Consider the following 22225-nt stretch of genomic DNA (forward strand, 5'->3'; position numbering starts at 1 on the left):
ACGGTTGGAATTTAATAAGCTTTTTATGAAATCTGAGTCGTGTCGCTTGCGCGATGATTTTAAGCATTCTGACCGTTGGATTCTGACCCAATTTCACCCTCTGATCAGGATGGTTGGCCCAGGCATATCCTAGTGCTTGTGGACTCGATCGAGATTCCGTGACCGTTGAATTGAGTGTGGTCCGCCACGGCCGATCCAAGAGCCGGTCGGTACGAAAACTCACCGACCTAGATCCATGGTCGGTGAGCTTAAGTCCGACCTTTCGTGGTTATAGGCCCACCAAGTGCTTCGTTGGATCGAGAAAGGCGTACTTTGGTTATTACCTAAGTATACCTTGACCACGGGTTATTTCCATCATTTTAAGGCCTATATATAGTCCTTAAACCCTAGCTCTCATTTCCATACGAATTTTCTCTAACCCTAGCTTGGAGAGAGAGTGGAAAAGAGAGAGTTAGTGAGAGAGATTGGTTGGTGAATCATCTTGATTCTTCCTTGTTCTTCTTCACCTTTGAACCTTTGCTTTGAATCGTTCCTCTGACGATTCTGAGTTCTTTTTGGGGTAAGTTAACCTAACCCTAACTGTGTTAGAGCTTAGATTAGACTTGGTGTTGTTGTATCTCATTTCTATCCTTATTTTAGGGTATTCTTGCGCCGTTGACGAAGACAACTCGTCTAAATCAGTTCGGCTATTCTTTCCTCGCTTAAGGTGCGGACTTTAAGTGTATAGGTTATGGTTTTCAAGGCTTTCAATCCCGTTAGTGATTTATTCTTGTTATGGATGAGATTTCACATGTCAAATGTTATGTTTACATTGCTTTCCGATATGCATGTGCTATATTGAGATTTGTGTATTCTAAGTGTATTTATAAAGTACCGTATACGTATAAAATACGCACTTATGTTTGCCATGATTATTGGTCATGTATGTATGCTAGATGCATGTATGACAACTCCTTGATAAAAGGAATTGTCTAAGTGCATGTATTTCAACATGCGTCATGTATGTTGTTCCATGTTTGCTAAGTGTTTGTAGAAATGCATGAATGACCTAAGTGTAACTTGATTACACTAAATGCGGGCGTTGAGAAGTGATTCTCAATACTTCTATGGATGCGCATGATTTCCCTTATGCATTTACATTCCAAGTTATTTGAATTCAAGCATTCCTATGCTTACATTTATGTTAAGTTGATATTCTTCAGATGTGTATGCACCATGATTTGAGTGGTTGTACCATGATTTGAGTTGTTGTTCCATTACTGTTTTACATTCCATATGATTATCTGTAGTAGTGTAAGATGTTTGGGACTATGCCTTAGTCCAAGAAATCGGTAATTGACCCTATATTCGTGGTTGAGATTGCTTTCGCCACGTAGGACGTATTAGACGAACCCGAGCCGTATTAGAGTTGGCGGCGGTGGTTTGGCCACGCGGAGTGTTTGCGCACTCTATGTCGCTCAATTCAACGTGCGCTCGTGCTAGTCGAGTTCGTCAACTAACCCGATTGTCCAGTGTATGTTAACCATGTATGGACGCCACTGCTTGAATCTAGGGGTACCGAACTTACCAGTGAAATCCTAATAACCATGGTACCGATCCGCTAAGACTCATGAGCCGGACATGGTGGTATGGGACACCGTGGTCGAGCCGTCGGCCTACGCTGGGTGACGAGCCTCCCGTAGTGACCAAAGTGAGCAACTAAACTCGTGAGCCGATTATGGTGGTATGGGACACTATATTCGTCTTACGGCTACATTGATTGGTGACGAGCCCTTTGTAGTGACCTCGAGCATACCGGATACCACAAGGAGGTGACGAGCCGATCCGTGGTAGTAAGGGCATGAAAGGCGTGCATTGATTGGTGACGAGCCCTTTCTACGACCTCAACTATATGATCGTATGAGATGTCTAGGATTGACGACCCTAGTATGGATCACTGTTTGGATGATGATATGAGGAAGGTATCTTAGCTTCCCAACTTGATGTATGAATTGGACTAATAACAACTTGGTAATCATATCCATGCACCGCATTTGCATGTGCTTTGTAGATGTGGCGCACTTTGAGGCGATGTCATGCGTAACGTAAGATGAAGACGCCGAGGGTGTACGCGTGAGGGCACGCATCATATTGCATTCATACCGCATTAACAAGAGTACTTAGGATTTATTTAATTGTCCCGCTTTATCATTCTTGTTTGATTGAATCGATAGCATGTTAACCAAAGGCCTTATTGTTCCACCGAGTTGATCACTCACTCCCACGTTTCGGGCGGTGTTTCACACCCACCAGACTCTCTTAGGCCCCGATGTTGCAGATGTGGATGCGACGTCCGAGGCAGAGCGAGCTGGATGACGACGAGGCCGCCTTCTCCTATATGCAGCAGTTTTGAGACGGGTTCTAGCGAGCCTCGGTGTGTTGCGCGGATCTATGGGATTACTATTTTGGGAACCGAAATGATGTAACTTGTACTTATAAATTTTGATAAATAACACTTTTACACGATCAGGTTGTATATGTAATTCAGGGACTTACACGTGTACACATATTTTACTATAAGTCTTCCGCTTGCTTTATTCACAAATCCCAGACTCAAAACTGCGTTTTGGCTTAATCTATCCCATCTTTATGTGCTAATACAACAACATACATCATTCATTAATTATGTTGCATAAGTGATGTTTTGGAACTCGGGAGTCGAGTTATGCTCGACCCCGAATTTCGGGCGTTACAAGTTGGTATCAAAGCATGATCTGGATTAAACCGACTGGGTTATGGGCACACACCGCACGTTGTCACCACTATAGTGTAATTGGGTGCGGGTCTATCATCGCTTTGTGTTTGTGCTCCGTAGTTTCTATCGGCGAAAGTTTCCTGAAAACCTTTACCGAGATAGTCTGTACCCTTACGTGATCACACACAGCGACCCGAAACCTGTTCTAGACCCTCTATTAATGAGTGTAGATGGTCTTCCTTCCCATTATTCAGTTTTAAACCTTCCAGAAAGCACTGTTGGCAGCAGATTTCTGTCAGAATGACCCGAGAAGCTTCAAGTTACACAAGGGGCCAATCGGGCATTTTCTGTGGGACCCAGGGGGAACCACATCATTTGGACCAAGGAGGACCAGAGGACCTCGCCAAATCGGCGAGGCATCGCCGATATGTCCAGAGACCGCGATGCCATCGCCGGTCGGCGGGCAGGGGGCCAGGGCGCGGCGGACGCGGGCCGATCGTCCATGAGGCTTGTGTGGCCCACCCCTCCACGGTTTTCATTTTAAAACCCTTCCTTTCATCTATTTCCTTCACAAAACCCTCTTCCAAGCTCTCCTTTTCTTCAACAACCTCTCCAAACTCTCTCAAATCTCTCCCAAATCTTCATCTTCCTTCCATTTTCGTGCAAACCCATCACCCCATTCTCAAATCTTCCATCCCATTGCTGATTTCTCCATCTTTCCCTCTCATTTGAGCCCTTTCATTCCCTTTTTGGCTCATAGTGGTGTGGAAGCTTCACCATCTTCCTATTTCTCTCTTTCTCTCATTTCTCATGGCCCTCTTTGAGATTGTGACGGCCATCTTTTCCATTTCTTCCCTTCTTTCCTTGATGGGGAAGAAGAGAGCGCCCGTGGATGAAGCCGGGCCGAGCCGCCCAACCCGTGCACGGAGGCCGAGAGGTGCCGCCGCTAGCACGTCCGCCACGCGCGAGTTCCAGACGAGCGGGACCTCGATCCTCGAGCTCCGGTGGAGGACCTTGTTGGCGGAATTGTCACATGGAGTCTATGAGGGGCGTAGAGTCCTTTTGAGGCTCATGTTGATCCGCGGCTCTTTGGTGAGTTCTTCTTGTTGGAGCGCCTTGAAGGGGCTGGTTGGGGTCCCTTGTTCGAAGGCGAGTATCGCGCGAATGCTAGCACTGTTCGGGCCTTCTATGCCAACATTCTGGAGCCTTCGCTGGATCCTCTGCAGTTCAAGATTCCCTGTGGTAGCGGTCGAGTTGGAATTGTCAATGTTGCTTTGATATCCCGACTCTTGAAGGTGCCACTTGGGGAAGTGCATGCCAGCGAGAAGAATGTGGACAGTGTGCGCGAGAGGGATCGTCGCACCCGATCCTTGTGTGGTCGTCTGGTCGAATGGCAGCCGAATAGGAGTCTTTTGGCTTCTCACATGACGGACGACTTCCGTTTGCTTCACCACATCTTTACGTTCAATGTGTATCCAGGGTGGAGCAACCGCAGCGAGTGCGCGCGCCTGATGGTGTTCTATATCGGTGGGGCGGGATGCGAAGTTGTGTGTGCCGACGTACGTCTTGCGTCCGATTATTCTCATCGCTCGTTCGAGTAGACGGACCGAGTCTCTTCCTTTGGCCGCCTCATTTGCAAGATTGCACATGAGTTTGGCTATAGGCTTGGAGCCGAGAAGCCGGTCCCTGTTCGTCATCTCAACTTGAGGACCCTTAAGCCGATGGAGGTTGGTTCTGTCGGCTTGCCTCTGAGGGTGAGGCCGGGTCTGAGAGTGATGATGAGAGTTATGCTGAAGGTGGTGCGGAGTCTGAGGAAGAAGCAGAGCAAGACGAGGAAGAGAGTGGGGCACAGGATTCGAGTGATCGCTCTCCTCCTGTGGTGCCAGAGCAGGGCGCAGAGCAGGTTGCCAGAGATGCCCGTCTTACACGGCTTGAAGAAGGGCAAGCTGCTTTACGCCAGGAGATGGTGGATCTTCGAGGCTTGGTTAAGCACAAGTTCAAGAAGATGTCCCGGACTTTGAAGTCTATCCTGTGTTGCTTGCAGGATAAGGGTGCTCCGCCTCCGTCCCCTGATTCCGACGAGTAGCATCGTCGTGGCCGTCTTTGCTTTGTTTGGTGTTTCTTTCTGTGTGTAGCCGTTGTTGGCTTGTAGTTGGAGTTGTTGTAGTGTGGTAGCTGTTAGTGGTTGTAGTAGTTGTGGTTGTTTGTAGTGTTAGATGTTGTTGTTTTCATGCTTTCCTAGTCGTGATTCATGTATTGCTGCACTACTTGTATTGCGACGATTTTGATTAATGGAATGCATGTTGTTTGTTTTTGGAGTTGTGCTGTGATTGATCATGGAAGTGGATCGATCCGTGTTGATTTGTTAGTCGCACCGCTTTATCACTACGATGTTATTATGGGTATGGATTGGCTCACGAGGATGCGAGCTGAGATTGATTGTGAAGCGAGATCAGTGACGATCCATGGACCTGAGGGCGAGATTGTTACTTTCCCAGTTCAGGTCAGTTACCCTATTCGTATTGATTTTTATTCTTCTCTGTTGGAGAGTTCGGCCGAGTCAGCGTTGGTTAGTAAGCCGGTAGTTCAGGAGTTTGAAGATGTGTTTGAGTCGATTCCTGGATTACCTCCTCAGCGAGAGATTGATTTTTCTATCGATCTTATGCCTAGTGCGGCGCCCATTTCTTTACCCACCTATCGGATGCCTCCGAGTGAAATGGAGGAGTTGAGGAAGCAGATAGATGGTTTGCTAGAATTGGGTTTTATTCGGCCCAGTGTGTCTCCTTGGGGAGCGCCTGTTTTGTTTGTGAAGAAGAAGGATGGTTCCTTGCGATTGTGTATTGATTATCGCAGTTGAACTTCTGGTAATCGTGAAGAATAAGTACCCCTTGCCCGGGATTGATGATCTGTTTGATCGATTGAAGGGGGCACGTACTTTTCGAAGGTTGATCTGCATCAGGGTATCATCAATTGCGCGTCAAGGATGGGGACGTGCGGAAGACCGCTCCAGCTCCGGTCATTATGAGTTCCTTGTGATGTCGTTCGATGGACAAACGCACCGCCGTGTTCATGGATCCGATGAACAGGGTATTTCGGCCTTTCCTGTTTCGATTCGTCATTGTATTTATTGATGACATCTTGATTTATTCGGCGAGCGGCAGAGCACGAGGAGCACTTAAGAGCGGTTTTGGGTACTCTTAGGAGCATCAGCTTTGCGCAATTCAAGAAGTGTGATTTCCGGAAAGAGGAAGTCAAGTTCCCGGGACATGTGGTGTCCAAGGAAGGTATAGCCGTCGACCTTGCCAAGGTAGGTGCAGTACAGGAACCTGGTTCGGTTATCGAGGTGAGGAGTTTTCTTGGCCTTGCAGGATATTATCGACGCTTTATTCGGGACTTCTCGAAGATTGCCAGAACGTTGTCGCAGGTGACACGGAAGGATTTGAAGTTTGCTTGGAGTGAGCGGGCGGAGTTAGCTTTTCGAGGTGAAGGACAAGTTGACGTCCGCCCTGTGCTAGTATTGCGAGCAAGGGGTTAAGTATATTATTTATACCGACGCCTCTCGCGTTGGTCGGGTTGTGTCCTTATGCGGAAGGGACAGGGTGATTGCTTATGCTTCGCGTCGATTAAGGAAACACGAAGAGAATTACCCTACGCACGACTTGAATGGTCGTCATCTTCGCATTAAAGCTTTGGAGACATTACCTTTATGGTGAGGAGTTCGAGCTCTTTTGCGACCACAAGAGCCTGATGTATATCTTCACGCAGCGTGATTTGAATATGAGGCGGCGCAGGTGGATGGAAACATTGAAGGACTTCAAGTTCGATGTTTCTTACCATCCTGGTAAGGCGAACCTTGTGGCAGATGCGTTGAGTCGCAAGAAGGCTTTGGAGTTTGCGGCTCCGCTGATGATAGCAGAGTGGGAGATGTTGGAGTTCGTGCGCGATTTTGAGCAGAAGCTTACGGTGGTTGAGCCGTATGAGGTTATCGCACACATTCGTGTACAGCCCGTTATCGACGAGAGGATCGTTGCAGCTCAAGTAGATGATGAGCTCTTGGTGAAGATGAGGCAGCGGGTTGGTACAGATGAGAGCTCCGACTAGAGTGTTAGTTCTGATGGGGGCCTACGTTTTCGTGGCCGGTTATGTGTTCCTGACATCCCTGACTTGAGACGTGAGGTTCTCGAGTTAGCCCATAGTTCTAAGCTTGCGATGCATCCAGGTAGCACGAAGATGTATCAGGATATGAAGAGGTCTTATTGGTGGGACAATATGAAGGTCCAGATTGCTGATTTTGTTTCTCGTTGTCTCACGTGCCAGCAGGTCAAGGCAGAGCATCGCCGACCTCCTGGGCTGTTGCAGCCCATGCCCATAGCTGAATGGAAGTGGGATTTCATCTCTATGGATTTTATTTCTGGGTTGCCGAGGACGAGAAAGGGATTTGACTCTATTTGGGTGATCGTCGATCGATTAATGAAGTCGGCGCATTTCTTACCGATCAGAGTCATTTACTCTGCAGACGAGTTGGCTAGGTTGTATATCAAGGAGATAGTGCGTCTGCATGGAGTTCCCCTGGAGATTGTGTCTGATAGAGACACGCGTTTCACATCTATCTTCTGGACTCGTATCCAGGAAGCGATGGGCGTGAAATTGAAGTTCAGCATCGCGTTTCATCCGCAGACAGATGGGCAGACGGAACGTGTGAATCAAATTCTGGAAGATCTGTTTCGAGCTTGTGTTTTGTATTTCAAAGACAGTTGGGATGATTGTCTTGTATGCAGAGTTCGCGTATAATAATAGTTTCCAGGCGAGTATCGGTATGGCTCCCTTCGAGGCGTTGTATGGTCGCCGTGCAGAGCACCATTGTTGGGCCGAAATTGGTGAGCGTAGTTTGCTTGGCCCGAGTTGGTGCAGGTGACTTAGAGAAGGTTGACATCATTCGACGTCGACTTCTAGCAGCACAGAGCAAGAAGAGTTATGCCGATACGAGGCGTCGACCGCTTGAGTTCGTAGTGGGAGATCATGTTTTTCTCAAGGTCTCTCCTATGAAGGGAGTTTTGCGGTTCGGTAAGAAGGGAAGCCGACGCCGAGATTTATTGGTCCATTTCAAGTTCGGATCGAGTGGGAGCGGTAGCTTACCGCCTTGCTTTGCCCACACCTCTTGCGGGCGTGCATAACGTATTTCATATCTCTATGTTGAAGAAGTACGTTCCGATCCTTCGCATATTATCAGTTGGGAGCAAGTGCGGTTAAGTGAGGATGCCACTTATGTACTGCGACCGACGCGTATTCTCGATAGAAAGGAGCAGGTGCTGCGTAGCAAGGTTATCCCTCTCGTGAAGGTGTTATGGTCGCATCATGGCGTAGAAGAGGCTACTTGGGAATCTGAAGCTGAGGTCAAGAAGACCTACCCTCTGATCCTCGAGGCTTATATGAAGGTATGAATTTCGAGGACGAAATTTTCTTTAAGGGGGTAGATTGTAACGACCTTGGAAATTTTTGTGCTAATCTTTCCTTAAGTAGTTGTTTTTGGGGTAATTAGCGCTTTACTTGATTGCTTGTGAAATTCGCATCAATCACTTTAAATTGTATCTGCATGGCTCTAAACGTCTTGATTAGTGAGCGCTACGTTACTCAGAATCTGGGATCCATCGCTAAATCCGGTTGTTCGGGAATTTTTAGAAGATGGATCGGACCTGGAACGCGCATCGAAAGTCCGATGGCGATGATCTTAGTATGCGGTCACGAGTTGGGCTTGATCTTCACCTCAAAAATCAAGTCGATCCGATGTTCGGTCGATTTGATTGAGTTCGGAGTGAAGAGTGTGAGAACGGTTGGAATTTAATAAGCTTTTTATGAAATCGGAGTCGGTCGCTTGCGCGATGATTTTAAGCATTCGACCGTTGGATTCTGGACCCAATTTCACCCTCCGATCAGGATGGTTGGCCCTGGCATATCCTAGTGCTTGTGGACTGATCGAGATTCCGTGACCGTTGAATTGAGTGTGGTCCGCCACGGCCGATCCACTGATCCGATCGTTACACTGACCTAGATCCATGGTCGGTGAGCTTAAGTCCGACCTTTCGTGGTTATAGGCCCACCAAGTGCTTCGTTGGATCGAGAAAGGCGTACTTTGGTTATTACCTAAGTATACCTTGACCACTGGGGTTATTTCCATCATTTTAAGGCCTATATATAGTCCTTAAACCCTAGCTCTCATTTCCATACGAATTTTCTCTAACCCTAGCTTGGAGAGAGAGTGGAAAAGAGAGAGTTAGTGAGAGAGATTGGTTGGTGAATCATCTTGATTCTTCCTTGTTCTTCTTCACCTTTGAACCTTTGCTTTGAATCGTTCCTCTGACGATTCTGAGTTCTTTTGGGGTAAGTTAACCTAACCCTAACCTGTGTTAGAGCTTAGATTAGACTTGGTGTTGTTGTATCTCATTTCTATCCTTATTTTAGGGTATTCTTGCGCCGTTGACGAAGACAACTCGTCTAAATCAATTCGGCTATTCTTTCCTCGCTTAAGGTGCGGACTTTAAGTGTATAGGTTATGGTTTTCAAGGCTTTCAATCCCAGATTAGTGATTTATTCTTGTTATGGATGAGATTTCACATGTCAAATGTTATGTTTACATTGCTTTCGATATGCATGTGCTATATTGAGATTTGTGTATTCTAAGTGTATTTATAAAGTACCGTATACGTATAAAATACGCACTTATGTTTGCCATGATTATTGGTCATGTATGTATGCTAGATGCATGTATGACAACTCCTTGATAAAAGGAATTGTCTAAGTGCATGTATTTCAACATGCGTCATGTATGTTGTTCCATGTTTGCTAAGTGTTTGTAGAAATGCATGAATGACCTAAGTGTAACTGATTACACTAAATGCAGGCGTTGAGAAGTGATTCTCAATACTTCTATGGATGCGCATGATTTCCCTTATGCATTTACATTCCAAGTTATTTAAATTCAAGCATTCCTATGCTTACATTTATGTTAAGTTGATATTCTTCAGATGTGTATGCACCATGATTTGAGTGGTTGATTTGAGTTATTGTTCCATTACTGGTTTACATTCCATATGAATATCTGTAGTAGTGTAGGATATTTGGGACTATGCCTTAGTCCAGAAATCGGTAATTGACCCTATATTCGTGGTTGAGATTGCTTTCGCCACGTAGGACGTATTAGACGAACCCGAGCCGTATTAGAGTTGGCGGCGGTGGTTTGGCCACGCGAGTGTTTGCGCACTCTATGTCGTTCAATTCAACGTGCGCTCGTGCTAGTCGAGTTCGTCAACTAACCCGATTGTCCAGTGTATGTTAACCATGTATGGACGCCACTCTGCTTGAATCTAGGGTACCGAACTTACCAGTGAAATCCTAATAACCATGGTACTCGATCCGCTAAGACTCATGAGCCGGACCTGGTGGTATGGGACACCGTGGTCGAGCTGTCGGCCTACGCTGGGGTGACGAGCCTCCCCGTAGTGACCAGTGAGCAACTAAACTCGTGAGCCGATTATGGTGGTATGGGACACTATATTCGTGCTGTCGGCCTACATTGATTGGTGACGAGCCCGTTGTAGGGACCTCGAGCATACCTGGATCCCACAAGGAGGTGACGAGCCGATCTGTGGAAGTAAGGGCATTAAAGTCGTGCATTGCTTGGGGACGAGCCCATTGAAACGACCACAACTAAATGATCGGATGAGATGTCTAGGGTTGACGACCATACTATCGATCACTCTTTGGAGGATGATGAGAGGACGGTATCTTAGCTTCCCAATCGATGTATGAATTGGACTAATAACAACTTGGTAATCATATCCATGCACCGCATTTGCATGTGCTTTGTAGATGTGGCGCACTTTGAGGCGATGTCATGCGTAACGTAAGATGAAGACGCCGAGGGTGTACGCGTGAGGGCACGCATCATATTGCATTCATACCGCATTAACAAGAGTACTTAGGATTTATTTAATTGTCCCGCTTTATCATTCTTGTTTGATTGAACGATAAGCATGTTAACCAAAGGTGCCTTATTGTTCCACCGAGTTGATCACTCACTCCCACGTTTCGGGCGGTGTTTCACACCCACCAGACTGTCTTAGGCCCCGATGTTGCAGATGTGGATGCGACGTCGAGGCAGAGCGGGAGCTGGATGAGGCTGCCTTCTCCTATATGCAGTTTTCTGACGGGTTCTAGCGAGCCTCGGTCTGTTGCGCGGGATCTATGGGATTACTATTTTGGGAACTGAAATGATGTAACTTGTACTTATAAATTTTGATAAATAACACTTTTACACGATCTGGTTGTATATGTAATTCAGGGACTTACACTTGTACACATATTTTACTATAAGTCTTCCGCTTGCTTTATTCACATATCCCTGAATCATATCTGCGTTTTGGCTTAATCTATCCCATGTTTATGTGCTAATACAGTCAACATACATCATTCATTAATTATGTTGCATAAGTGATGTTTTGGAACTCGGGAGCTGAGTTATGCTCGACCCCCGAATTTCAGGGCGTTACACTATAGGACCTGAATAAAATTATGTGATTAATTTTCAACTTGCAGACACCGAGATGAACCGGGCAAGCATTGAGCATCACAAACTTACTGCAATGAATTGAAAATGGAAACAACCTATAATCACGTCAATTGCACTCACTTAGCAAAGAAACGCTTTAAAAAGAACATGCTGTTCTGCCCCATGAAGTCATCCTCTTGGTTCACAACACTGCAACAGCATTTTCAAGTGCAAAATTAATTGGGTTGAATAAAATCAAACAGAACAAGAAATTCATGTAACCTTGACTGCAAGGTGATAATGAAAATAAGTGACAATGTCTGATGAATAATACATCTGCATTCACTATGTATTCAGTGACGCTAATATATAATTTATTGCAACTAATATATAATTGGCTGCAATATCCATAGACTTCCATGGTTCATATGAAACTTTCTACTGATGAAAGAAGTGGAAAATAAAGCACTCACTCAAGCATAGAATTCCAAATAGCTTTGTATCTTGCAGTCAGTGACACGATTGTTTGTTCCTTCTCACGCCATTGAGGATCATTGACACCAAATGTCAATTTCACAATATCTAGACACAATATTTAGAATGAAATTATTATATGACATCAACTGACTGAAAATATGGTTTATTTTACAGCAGGAAGATATAAGTTCTAAGAAAGTTCCTGATTTCCATAATCAGGAAAGGTATGACAAAAAAGAAGGGAAGATTTATCACTCATGAAAATTTGACATAGTAATGCAAATTAAAAGAAAGAAGGGAAAAATAAACAAGCACTGAAATAAAAATCCTGATCCAGACATAGTTAGAAAAGCAGTACTGACAAAATAAAAAATGTGTCTAGAATAGTCTGGCTTCAAGGGAAAGCATAAGAATGCAATAATATTTCCTTCTCTAAACAAAGAAGCATGAAAAAAAAAAGAGGTCTGGAATGATCTAAAGAATATGGAGGCTTGCAGACATGACAAGATATGGTTTGTTAGGAAGCCAGGGAATAGTAGAAAGACAACTTTTTTAATTGAGATTCATGTCTCTGATGGCCAAAGCTTAACCAAACCAAGTGCATTTCGGGTGATTTCCAAGTTGATGTAGCTAGTGTTCTAAATATCAGGTGATATTATCAGTATCGCCAGGCCAGCAATACCAAAACTGCTGGAATTTTAAAATTTTCCATTAATTTTTTTATATGATGACAGGGTGTCCCCACCCCATTTTAAGGCGAGACTAATCCCTGCAGATGCACGCAATCACCTGCAAACCACATGCATCGGGTAATCCCGAGGAGGGGAATCAAACTCGCACCTATGGGGAGCAAATCAACGACGCTAGCCATTCACCCAAACCCCGTGTGATGTCTTGAGAAGAATCCCTTCTGAAAGTTCCCCGGTATCGACGATACCATCAGTAATATCCTCGATACCAACAATAATATCCCCGATACAAGGAAAACATCCATAAATATGCAAAAAAAATCTACTTGAAATTAGAAAAGAAAAAAATCCTTTAAAAAAAAACCTAAACAATCTCCATTTTTGTGAGTTTTTTCTTAATTTTTGTTCCTTAGGTGATTTCTTTTCTTTTGTTGTTCTTCTTCTTCTTCTTCTTTTCTTTGAAAGGTTCCTTAGGAGATTTCAGTCACTCTTGGTTTTTATTGAATCAAAGTTCGGATTCAATGGAGAAATCTTGACTCGAAATAGAGATGGGTCGGAACTCAACATTGGCAAAAAATTCATAGAAACTTCCTTCTTTTTTTTTTCAAATATTAGTGTGGATTACAATGGAAATCCATGTCTAAGCATGATGCTCATGCATTGACATGGATTTTTGGCAAAAAAAAAAAAAAAAACATTTAAGTGGAAAATGGTGGAAATTAGGGAAATCCTAATTTTTCCATTTTTATATCGAACAATGTGTTTTACACTATTTATTAATGTAAAAAAAATTAATATATTGATGAGTGTTGGCCTAATTATTGATTGGCCACAAATTTTATATATTTATTTTGTACTGATTTTTTTCAAAACACATGTTTCCTTTATAAAGTGGAAACTTATCATGTATAGTTGTTTTTTTTTTTTTTTTGGGGAACACTTTGATTCCTAAATGTGTAAACATGTGTCTTTTAACATCTCCTGAAGTTTCACTAAAAAATTCTACAACAAAATTTGTCAGAGTATCGACGATAATATCAGTGATACTCATACATGTTTTTGTATCCCCAATCATCGATACATGTAACGATACCAATACTCTGAATGCTGGATGTAGCAAGAGAGAAAATTGAATCCAAGTGCATGTACCAATTTGCAGTTACCTCTTCCATCTTAGATGCCACAAAATTGATAAGAAACCCCTAAGTTAAATATAAACATCCATGAGTAAATTCCTACAGCCTTCTAGTATGTTGCTACTAGAAAGATAGAAGAAAACCATCTTCTAGCTGCTAAAATTAGAAAGAAAAAAAATATAATAAAGGGAACCTCGATTAGCTTTATTTCACTCAAAAAGTATCAGAATGGTGCATGCATATGGCCTGCTATGTACTTTTAGGCCTTTGGACAATGAGAATTCCCAATTTTTGTTGAAATATATATTTTCTTACTTCTTACCATACGCTCTAAACCTTTCCTTAACTAAGTCACTAATATGCTAAACAAGTTTGAAAGGAAAACAACCGTAAGGTCATTTCAGACCTGATGGTTTGTATAAAAAGCGTAGAGAACTGCCTGAGTAAACTTGTGCGCCACACAGTCCAATCAGTTCTCATACAGGACCCTTCCATTGGACCGATGGGCCCCACGTTCCAATCAGACCATTATATAGTCCATTTGATTGATCTTGTGTGGTTTACAGATCAATCAGATTATCTTTTATCAATTGGCCAGCAGTTGGGATCCACTTTTGGACCTCTTTCTCTTCTTCAGTGTATGGATGGCCTAGATGCATCACAAGTCCATTAGCTACTTCTTAAAAACTTACTCAAGAAATCATGAAGGAAAGACATGCAGGAAAATAAATGCAACTTCTATAAAATTTTGAAATCTGATTTGAGAAAAAAAAAAACAAAAAAAAACAGCATTACAAGAAGGTCAACAAAAGCAAAGATTATCAACATATGAACAACTGCAGTTTGGAATTGAACTTTACCTAATTAAATAAAGAAAGCATCAAGAAAAGCAATAAATTTGTTGGAAAGCACCCACCTGAAGTACCATGTATATTCTGTATTTCCGTAACACCTGTTGGTCTTAGCCGAAGTTTAACCAATCCAGTTTCAACCTGAAATCAGCCACATTTGCCAACACAAGCTACTTAGGCAACCTTATAAGACAGAGCAGTACAATTGAATCTAAAATGAATCAAAAGGAGAACCCACACTTTCACTCCATTGACTCTCAATATGAACAATATCATCAACTGCCCATTTGCAACTAACAGGTCCATTACTTCCGTATGCATTCAAATCCTCGAGCTTAATGTAATCGGGCGAGAAAGTTAATCGAGAATGATTCGAGAGTCTATCCCCATAAAAAAGAAAATCAGCAGTGACAATGACCTCCGCATTTATGTTCTCATTCTGCCAAGCACAGAAAAGAATAGCAGTCAAAACATAGTATGACCAAGAAAGGCAAAAGACAAACAGAAAAGAAAGATTCTCCAAGGATAGGCATTGAAGAAGATGCAACCATATGGAACTGTGAACAAAATGCACAGAGTCCTGCCAGAATCCTAATTTTTGTGATGTTGAAGATGCACCTAATAATCGTTTTCAGCAACAGAACAATAAATTAAACAGATCAAAAAGAAAACTCATCCCTTGATAGAGTGGAATGGCAGAACAGGATCATGTGGCTGACCCCAATTAATTGGGATAAGACTTAGAGGGTGGTGTTATGATGATGATGATGAAAAGAAAAACTAATAATCTCTTCTGTTATTTCTTGAAACGTAAAACTAATAATCTCTTCAGTTTGAATTCCTATATGTATGGCATGCCAGTGATGTCTATTTTAAGACCACCAAGTGCCTTGCGAGCAATGTTGTTGACACTTTTCTTTATAATATCAGGGAAGAGAAGGTATCAACAAAACATTGGAAGTTGCATGACAACAAACACATGACTATTTGCCTTTTAGTAGAACATTATGACAATTGAAAAAACAACATTTTATGGTTACAAATTCTTGATAACATTTTCCAATGGATCGCCGACACAATTCTCATACTAAAATGAAGGTATACTTGAATTAGGTATGGTCTCCATGTACTTCGGCTCCAAATAAACTAGCACAGTGAAAACACTTACTGTTTCCATATAAACCTCGCAACAAGCTGAAGCTGGATGTTCCATTTTCATATGACCCTTGGAACAAGATGGAGTCAGGTGTTCCATTGAATCTGAATCTACACATTGTGACACGGTAAGGAAGATGGGACGATGCGAAAATATCAAATCACCAGGAGTACGAGGTATGAGTAAAACCTTTGTTTTCTGCAAAATCAGAAGATGAAGTTGGCGGTGAACTTGACTCCAAGCTTTCATCATCATCTGAAATCACATCAACTAGCTTTTCCTGCCGCATTTCCAAAAAGAACAATAGTCAAGATTTTTGTAGTCCAGGTACAAATAGATTGTTATGAAGTCAATGAGGAAAGTAGAATACATCCGATGGCAGCTCCGGAAGGGCACAATCCAATCGTTTGTCGTGCAAAGGAGTTCCCCCGAGGGTCAAACTTCCCATCGCAAGGGAATCGATTCTTAAGCGTCCAGGGATGAGATTTCCAGGTCCAAATTTATCTTGACTAGCATGAGCATCCACATCATTATTCATTGACGTGGATACCACAATATCATCCAACTGAAAGGTTTCCTCTTGGATGGAGAAGTCCCTATCTGATGAGCCGACAGCATACGAGCTACTATCATTACATTTATGATCGCCATTGCTTCCATCAAAATCTGCACACAAGCCATTCTTGATCTCGGTCTGCTCAGCACTGCTTCCATGCGCAACTATGAAAGAAAAACTCATCAAGATAAAATTTGAATATTTGCTAATTAGCAACAAGACAAGAGCAAGCACTAGTAAATAATGCCCAAGATCAGAAATAAGTAAAAGCGAAGAAGCATTAAGGGAAGTGAAGGAAAACAATGAAGTTTTAAGCACAGAAAGAGATTCATCTCAGAATTCCATATCATAAACAGCTTCAGATATAAACAGAAATTTTTTTTTCTTCTTCTTCTTCTTCTTCTTCTTCTTTTGAAACAATGGAAAGATACAAACAGAAAATGGTGCTCTCAAGAGCTTAGACTCAATCATCATCATGGTATTTCTAGCTTCCCTGAAGAATTCTGTTTTCCTTTTTCTTTTTCTTTTTCTTTTCTTGCCTTTGTGAGCAGAATATACTAATCTTATCATCACCATTCAAATGAATATAAATTATCCTCATCATCATCATCATCATAGCCTTATCCCAACTAATCAGGGTTGGCTACATAATCCTTTTATGCCATTCCACTCTTTCAAGGGCCAGAACTACAATTGGACCATAGGTCTCCAAGTCTTTTATATTCAAAATAAATATAAATGCTTTGGTTAAAATGTGATTACCCAATGCTAAGATTTCCAAGGAATCAACTCCACAAGCTAACTGATGGCAACGGGCCCAATCCAAAGAACCAGGTCCAGGCCCAGGTCCATAACTTGCTTGCAAGCCCAAGTGCCTAGGGACTATAAGATAGTTATTAAAGAAGGGAAGTCATTACAGAGGGTGTTGGCTGGCTTGAGAAAGGTGAAATGCATGGGAATTTGTCAAGGTAAATTTCTGACAAAGCGGTATTGGAAACCAAGTTTGATAAGAAGATCAGCATGAGAATTATAAAGCAGTAGATATCCTATATTGACTATTAATTGCATGTAGCTTCTTTAGCAAGTTTCCTCTTCTATACAAAATCATTTCTCCTATTCTTTTAAGCTTGAATGAATAGAAAAATAAAATAAAATAAATTCCAGCACTAGTTTGCTTCCTTGGTGGTCTATCAGAGGTGAGCTATTGTCGATTGACTGGTGTGACTCATATCTTGAATTAATGGTTCAAGGTGAGAATCTGAAGACTTTAGTTTCAAGTTGTTCAACTCGGTCCATTATCATCTTCTTTCTTATCTGTGTCTTTTCTTTGACTAATCAATCAACCACCAAGACTTGCTAACTTCCTTGGTGGTGTGATACCACCAACCCCTTTCAAAGTTGAGACGTGTCTGATTCGTTGGTTTGACTCTAATTTTAAATTAGAGGTCTAATAGAATTAGAGCAGGCTCCGAAGACTAGTTCCAAGCTGTGTGACTTGGCCCATTATCATCTTCTTTCTAATTCCAGCCTTTTCTTTAACTTTCTGATCTGTTGACCACCACATAAATCCCTCTTACCTCTTTGTTCAATCACTCCTAAACCTCATCTAACACATCTGTCCTACATCACTAAATAACCAACTGCAATTGAAGCAAAAAAGAAATAGATAAAAGCAAAAAAATAAATGAAAATCCTTGGGCAACAAACACGACAGTGAATTACCCACGTGAAATTTTCGAACTTATTGGTGTAGAACCTAATCCACATTACATTGATGAATACGTTCATTAACAGCACCCTTCTCATCATAACCAACCACTCATGCTATTGGATTGCTTCCTTTTCTAGATGAAGTGATGCCAATATAAATCATAGCCAGTTTTGTCTTAATAGCCTACTACACAGCATGTACCATACGTTATGTCATTGCATAGCCTTCGCACTACATAGCGCATAAAAATAGTGAATTCCCATGTAGCGTACTCTATACACTACATAGGGTTGCTATACATATGCTACATGCCACCACAACACATTGTTGTATCCCTGCGGATATTTCTCTTTCTAACCACATGTTCTTTGGGGCATATTATGTAGAAACAAGATGACTCGGCCTTAAGACTTTCCAACTCGTTCTTTTCTGAAGTTGAAGTTTGAGTAGCTCTACGCCACACTAGACGTAACTTACGCTAAATGCTATTTTTCACTAAAATGGTAAAGTGAAATAATATGAGCAACAATATCAATCAATTGTGTTGCTATTTTATCTTTATACTTACTCTTTGCCCTAATTTTAATTAAAAAACTCAAACTTGGCTAAACTCTATGTAGCTTATGCCTCACCCTTCATGGAGGCATTGTTTGATGTATCCCAATATTATTGATAATATCCGTATCTCCAGTTCGGCGATGCCAATAACACTAGTAGTATCGGAAATTCCAGGTATCGACAATAGATTGCTAAGTATCGCCAATGTATCGTCAATATTTTTTACTGTGTAAATTCCAGGTGTCACATGTATCATGAATATTTTCAATTGAGTAAACTCCAAGTGTCACTTGTATTGCCAATCTTTTCAATTGAGTAAACTTCCGGAGTCGCTTGTATCGCCAATGTATCAATATCGCCAAAAATCTATTTATTAAAAAAATTTGTCATTTCAATTTTTTTTACGGATGCATAGTTGTATGATGAAATGCAAGTTTTATGTGTGTGTATATGTATGCATGCATGGTTGGATGGATGGATGGATGAATGAATGGATCATGGATGGATGGTTGGATGAATGGGCGGGTGTGTGTTTCCATGTGTGTCAGTGTGTGTGTATGCCCACATGCATGGATCATGCATATGTATATGTATGCAATGTTCGAAGTATCGGTATCATTACATGTACCGCTAGCTGGGGATACGGAAACATGTACCGAGATTGCCGATGTTAGCATTGATATGAAAAATGATAGTTGACTTAGGGGAACATTGGGGAAACACGAGGAAATGGTGGAATTTCTCAATGAAACTTCAGAAGATGCTAAAATACACGTATTTACATATTTAGGAATCAAATAACTGCAAAAAAGATGAACACATAATAAGTTTCTCTTTAATGGGGGTCTAAAAGCATGTAACGCTAACTCAAAGAAAAGATAGCGAAACAGGGGGGAGATGGTGGAATTTTTCAATGATACTTCAGGAGGTGTTAAACTACACAGATTTGCATATTTAAGAATCAAATAATAGCGAAACGATGCATATTTAGGAATCAAATAATAAGTTTCCCTTTAATGGGCCTAAAAGCATGTATCGTTGACTCAGGAAAACTGAGGACTATTGAGCTTGCTCACTATCATTGCATCTTTTCTCTTGTGTGACTCGAACTTTCGATTTGGTATGCCGAACTAGTGTTTGTAGAGAAACAATAGAACTTGCTCAAAGAAAATATCATTCAACTATCTTATTCCACAAGGCTAAATGCCTTACTAATAATGAGTGTTTACAAGGTTTCCTCGAGAAAATCTCTAGCATAATCTAAGGAATCTAAAATGGAATTCCTTGCTAGCCAAGATCTCTAAAATAAGAAAATCCTTGAACATGAAAATCTAATAATAATTATTTCCTATCATATAGATATTTTCCTAATAAAGAAATATGAAAGAAAGGAAAAAAAAAAGAGGAAGGGAAATTCGGTCATTTCTTCTGCACACATGTGGAGTGTGTCCGTGTGGGATGTGGCGAGGTTGCATCATCCCCCATCCATACTAACATCCAATGTGGAAGATTAGAAAAATCTTTTCTTCTACTTTTCTCACAACCAAGCTAGGACTCCAAAACCAGTATGAGTCTTGCATCGAACCAGTCATACACACGGGAAACCAAGGTCAAGTCACCCTGGACCAGAAGAAGAATGGTTTCTCTAACCAGTTGCTACTAAGTGAGCTAGTTTACTTGAGTGAGTTGTTGTGTATGTGAACTATTATCTAATGCCAACTAGATCAAGGAAGAAACTAATTACAATAAGATTCAACGTACCGGATTGAAGTTTGAACTACAAAAGAGAAAATAATGCAAGACTGTAAGCAAGCTCAACAGTCTAGTCTTAAATTAGAGATCACTCCCCCTCCAGCATTCAACAACCACAGTAAATAAACAAGAGAATTTGCTCGAAGAGAGCCATTCAATTGTGTTATTCCATAGGCCTAAGCCTTACTTATAATGAGTGCTTACAATCTTCAACATAATCCGTGGAATCTAACGATAGGATTCCTAGATAGCCAAGATATTTAAAATAGAAAAATAATAATGCTCATTTTTTGACATAGAATCTCTAAAATAAGAAAACACTTATGTAAGAAAAATCTAAGTTACTTGTTTCCTAATATAGAGATATGAAAAAAAAAAAAAAAATTTGAAATTAGAGCATAGGCTTTAAAAAAAAAAAAACAGAAAGTGGGCCTTTTCTTGTGCACACTTGCGGAGCGTGCACATGTGGGATGTGAGTCGATTGCGTCATTATCCTAATTCTTACACTCATCACTAGAATTTCTAAATAAATAACAAATTCCCAAACAATGTAAGAATAAGAAGAAAATAGGGGAATTTGGAACCACTTGAGATTTCTAGCTGCAATTGTATCTATTATAGGCAAATGTTTCTTCGTAGAGCTGGTACAAGACAACACTAAACTAATTACCATGATATTAAACAAACACATGGAAACAGCTCAAAATCAACCTTCAACGGCAAACCTGTACCATTGCTTACTTCTACTTTCCTGAATTTCAATGTCAAACTTCTCAATAGAAAACAGGAGCTAGGCTATGGTGTGAGTTCGCAGTGCCTCAAGAGACCACCAGTGATGACTTAATAGCTACACGTAATATGCATATGCACTGATCCAGACCGTCCAGGTCGTCGTCCGAACTGATGATGGAAGATAGGCTAAAAACCAGACCAATTGGACAATCCTCTCCATCCAATCAGCGGCCAATACACAGATGGTCAAAAAGGAAACTATCGGTGGCCCAATTTTCAATGCTCCCTCCGCAACAGAGAATACACACACACACCAGGTGCGAATGGTGTAACAAACTCACACCGTGATCCGGCTCATGAAAATCAACCAGAAAAGAGGGGAAAATAAGCCTTTTTTTAAAGATCCAAACTTACAGCATTCCATGAAATTCAACTTCGTTGGGGAAGAATTCTCAGATTTTGAGTTTCCAGAAACCACGGATTTCTTCGAGAGCTCTTTGGGAGCCGATTCGACGATTTCGTCTTCTTCCTTGGAATCGTAAACGGAAATATCCTCTCGGGAGGAGCTCTGCATCGTTGAAGACATGGAAATGCAGCGATTTGAAACTCGAATTCACGAAATGGAACGACAAAACCCTAGTACGGGAGATTGAAGAGGAAGCGACGGACACAGGAGTGCTCCGTCGTCCGTCGCGTTGGATGGTGTAGAGGTTCGGACCAGGAAGGCGGTGTTAGGGCTCGGAGAGACTGCCGGGAATTTACGTGAGGAAATGAAGGAAGATAAAAACTTTCATACTCTGGAAGAGTGTGACGGATGATACTCAGTCATTAATAAATTAACCGTTTAGAATACAATTAGTGCAATTAAAACGTCCAAAATATGATCCAAACTGTGTATATATTATGCACGAAATATTAATATTATTTGATTAGCTGAATACCAGATGGGTAGACATCTATTGGACGGTTGAATGAAAATATCCAACCGTCCTATTTCCACAAACAAGTGTCCACGAATCAGATGTTATGATTGTTTAATCAATCTGATATTTTTCTGGTAACTTGTAGAAAGTAGCATTCACAATCTAGTCGGCTTTATTTGAGTTTATATGTGCCACTGATACAACTTCTGAATGCCTGCGTATCAAGCGTCATACGGCAACCCGAGTATCATGTCTTCATCACGAAGCGAAGTCTCCGTTTCAGAGACTGAGAGGAGAGTCTCGATCAGAGGATACGGATATTATCCTTGGCTTGTATTTCTTTACAATGAGCCATGGTTCAGTGATCTGAACCATTCATATAACCTTCAGTAGCATGGATGGACG

At 41.7% G+C, this 22225-nt stretch overlaps 1 protein-coding gene across 2 annotated transcripts in view; it reads right to left on the reverse strand.

Annotated features, from left to right (window-relative positions):
- The window catches only part of LOC131229753 (probable ubiquitin-like-specific protease 2B), a 36538-nt gene extending 14879 nt beyond the window's left edge, over positions 1–21659 (reverse strand). Inside the window, exons 1-8 of one of the 2 annotated variants that reach the window (XM_058225768.1) lie at positions 21312–21659; positions 15959–16308; positions 15778–15871; positions 15601–15692; positions 14671–14871; positions 14498–14573; positions 11753–11861; positions 11421–11489 (exon numbers count right to left, since the gene is read on the reverse strand). In XM_058225768.1, the coding sequence (XP_058081751.1) occupies positions 11421–11489; positions 11753–11861; positions 14498–14573; positions 14671–14871; positions 15601–15692; positions 15778–15871; positions 15959–16308; positions 21312–21483 (1163 nt within the window). In that variant the 5' untranslated portion in view covers positions 21484–21659. Of the gene's footprint in view, positions 1–11420; positions 11490–11752; positions 11862–14497; positions 14574–14670; positions 14872–15600; positions 15699–15777; positions 15872–15958; positions 16309–21311 lie in introns of both variants that reach the window. The other variant, XM_058225767.1, reaches the window with a different exon arrangement.
- Between the last annotated feature and the right edge of the window lie 566 nt (positions 21660–22225).

This window comes from Magnolia sinica, chromosome 16 (assembly GCF_029962835.1).
Source record: "Magnolia sinica isolate HGM2019 chromosome 16, MsV1, whole genome shotgun sequence".
NCBI lineage: Eukaryota > Viridiplantae > Streptophyta > Magnoliopsida > Magnoliales > Magnoliaceae > Magnolia > Magnolia sinica.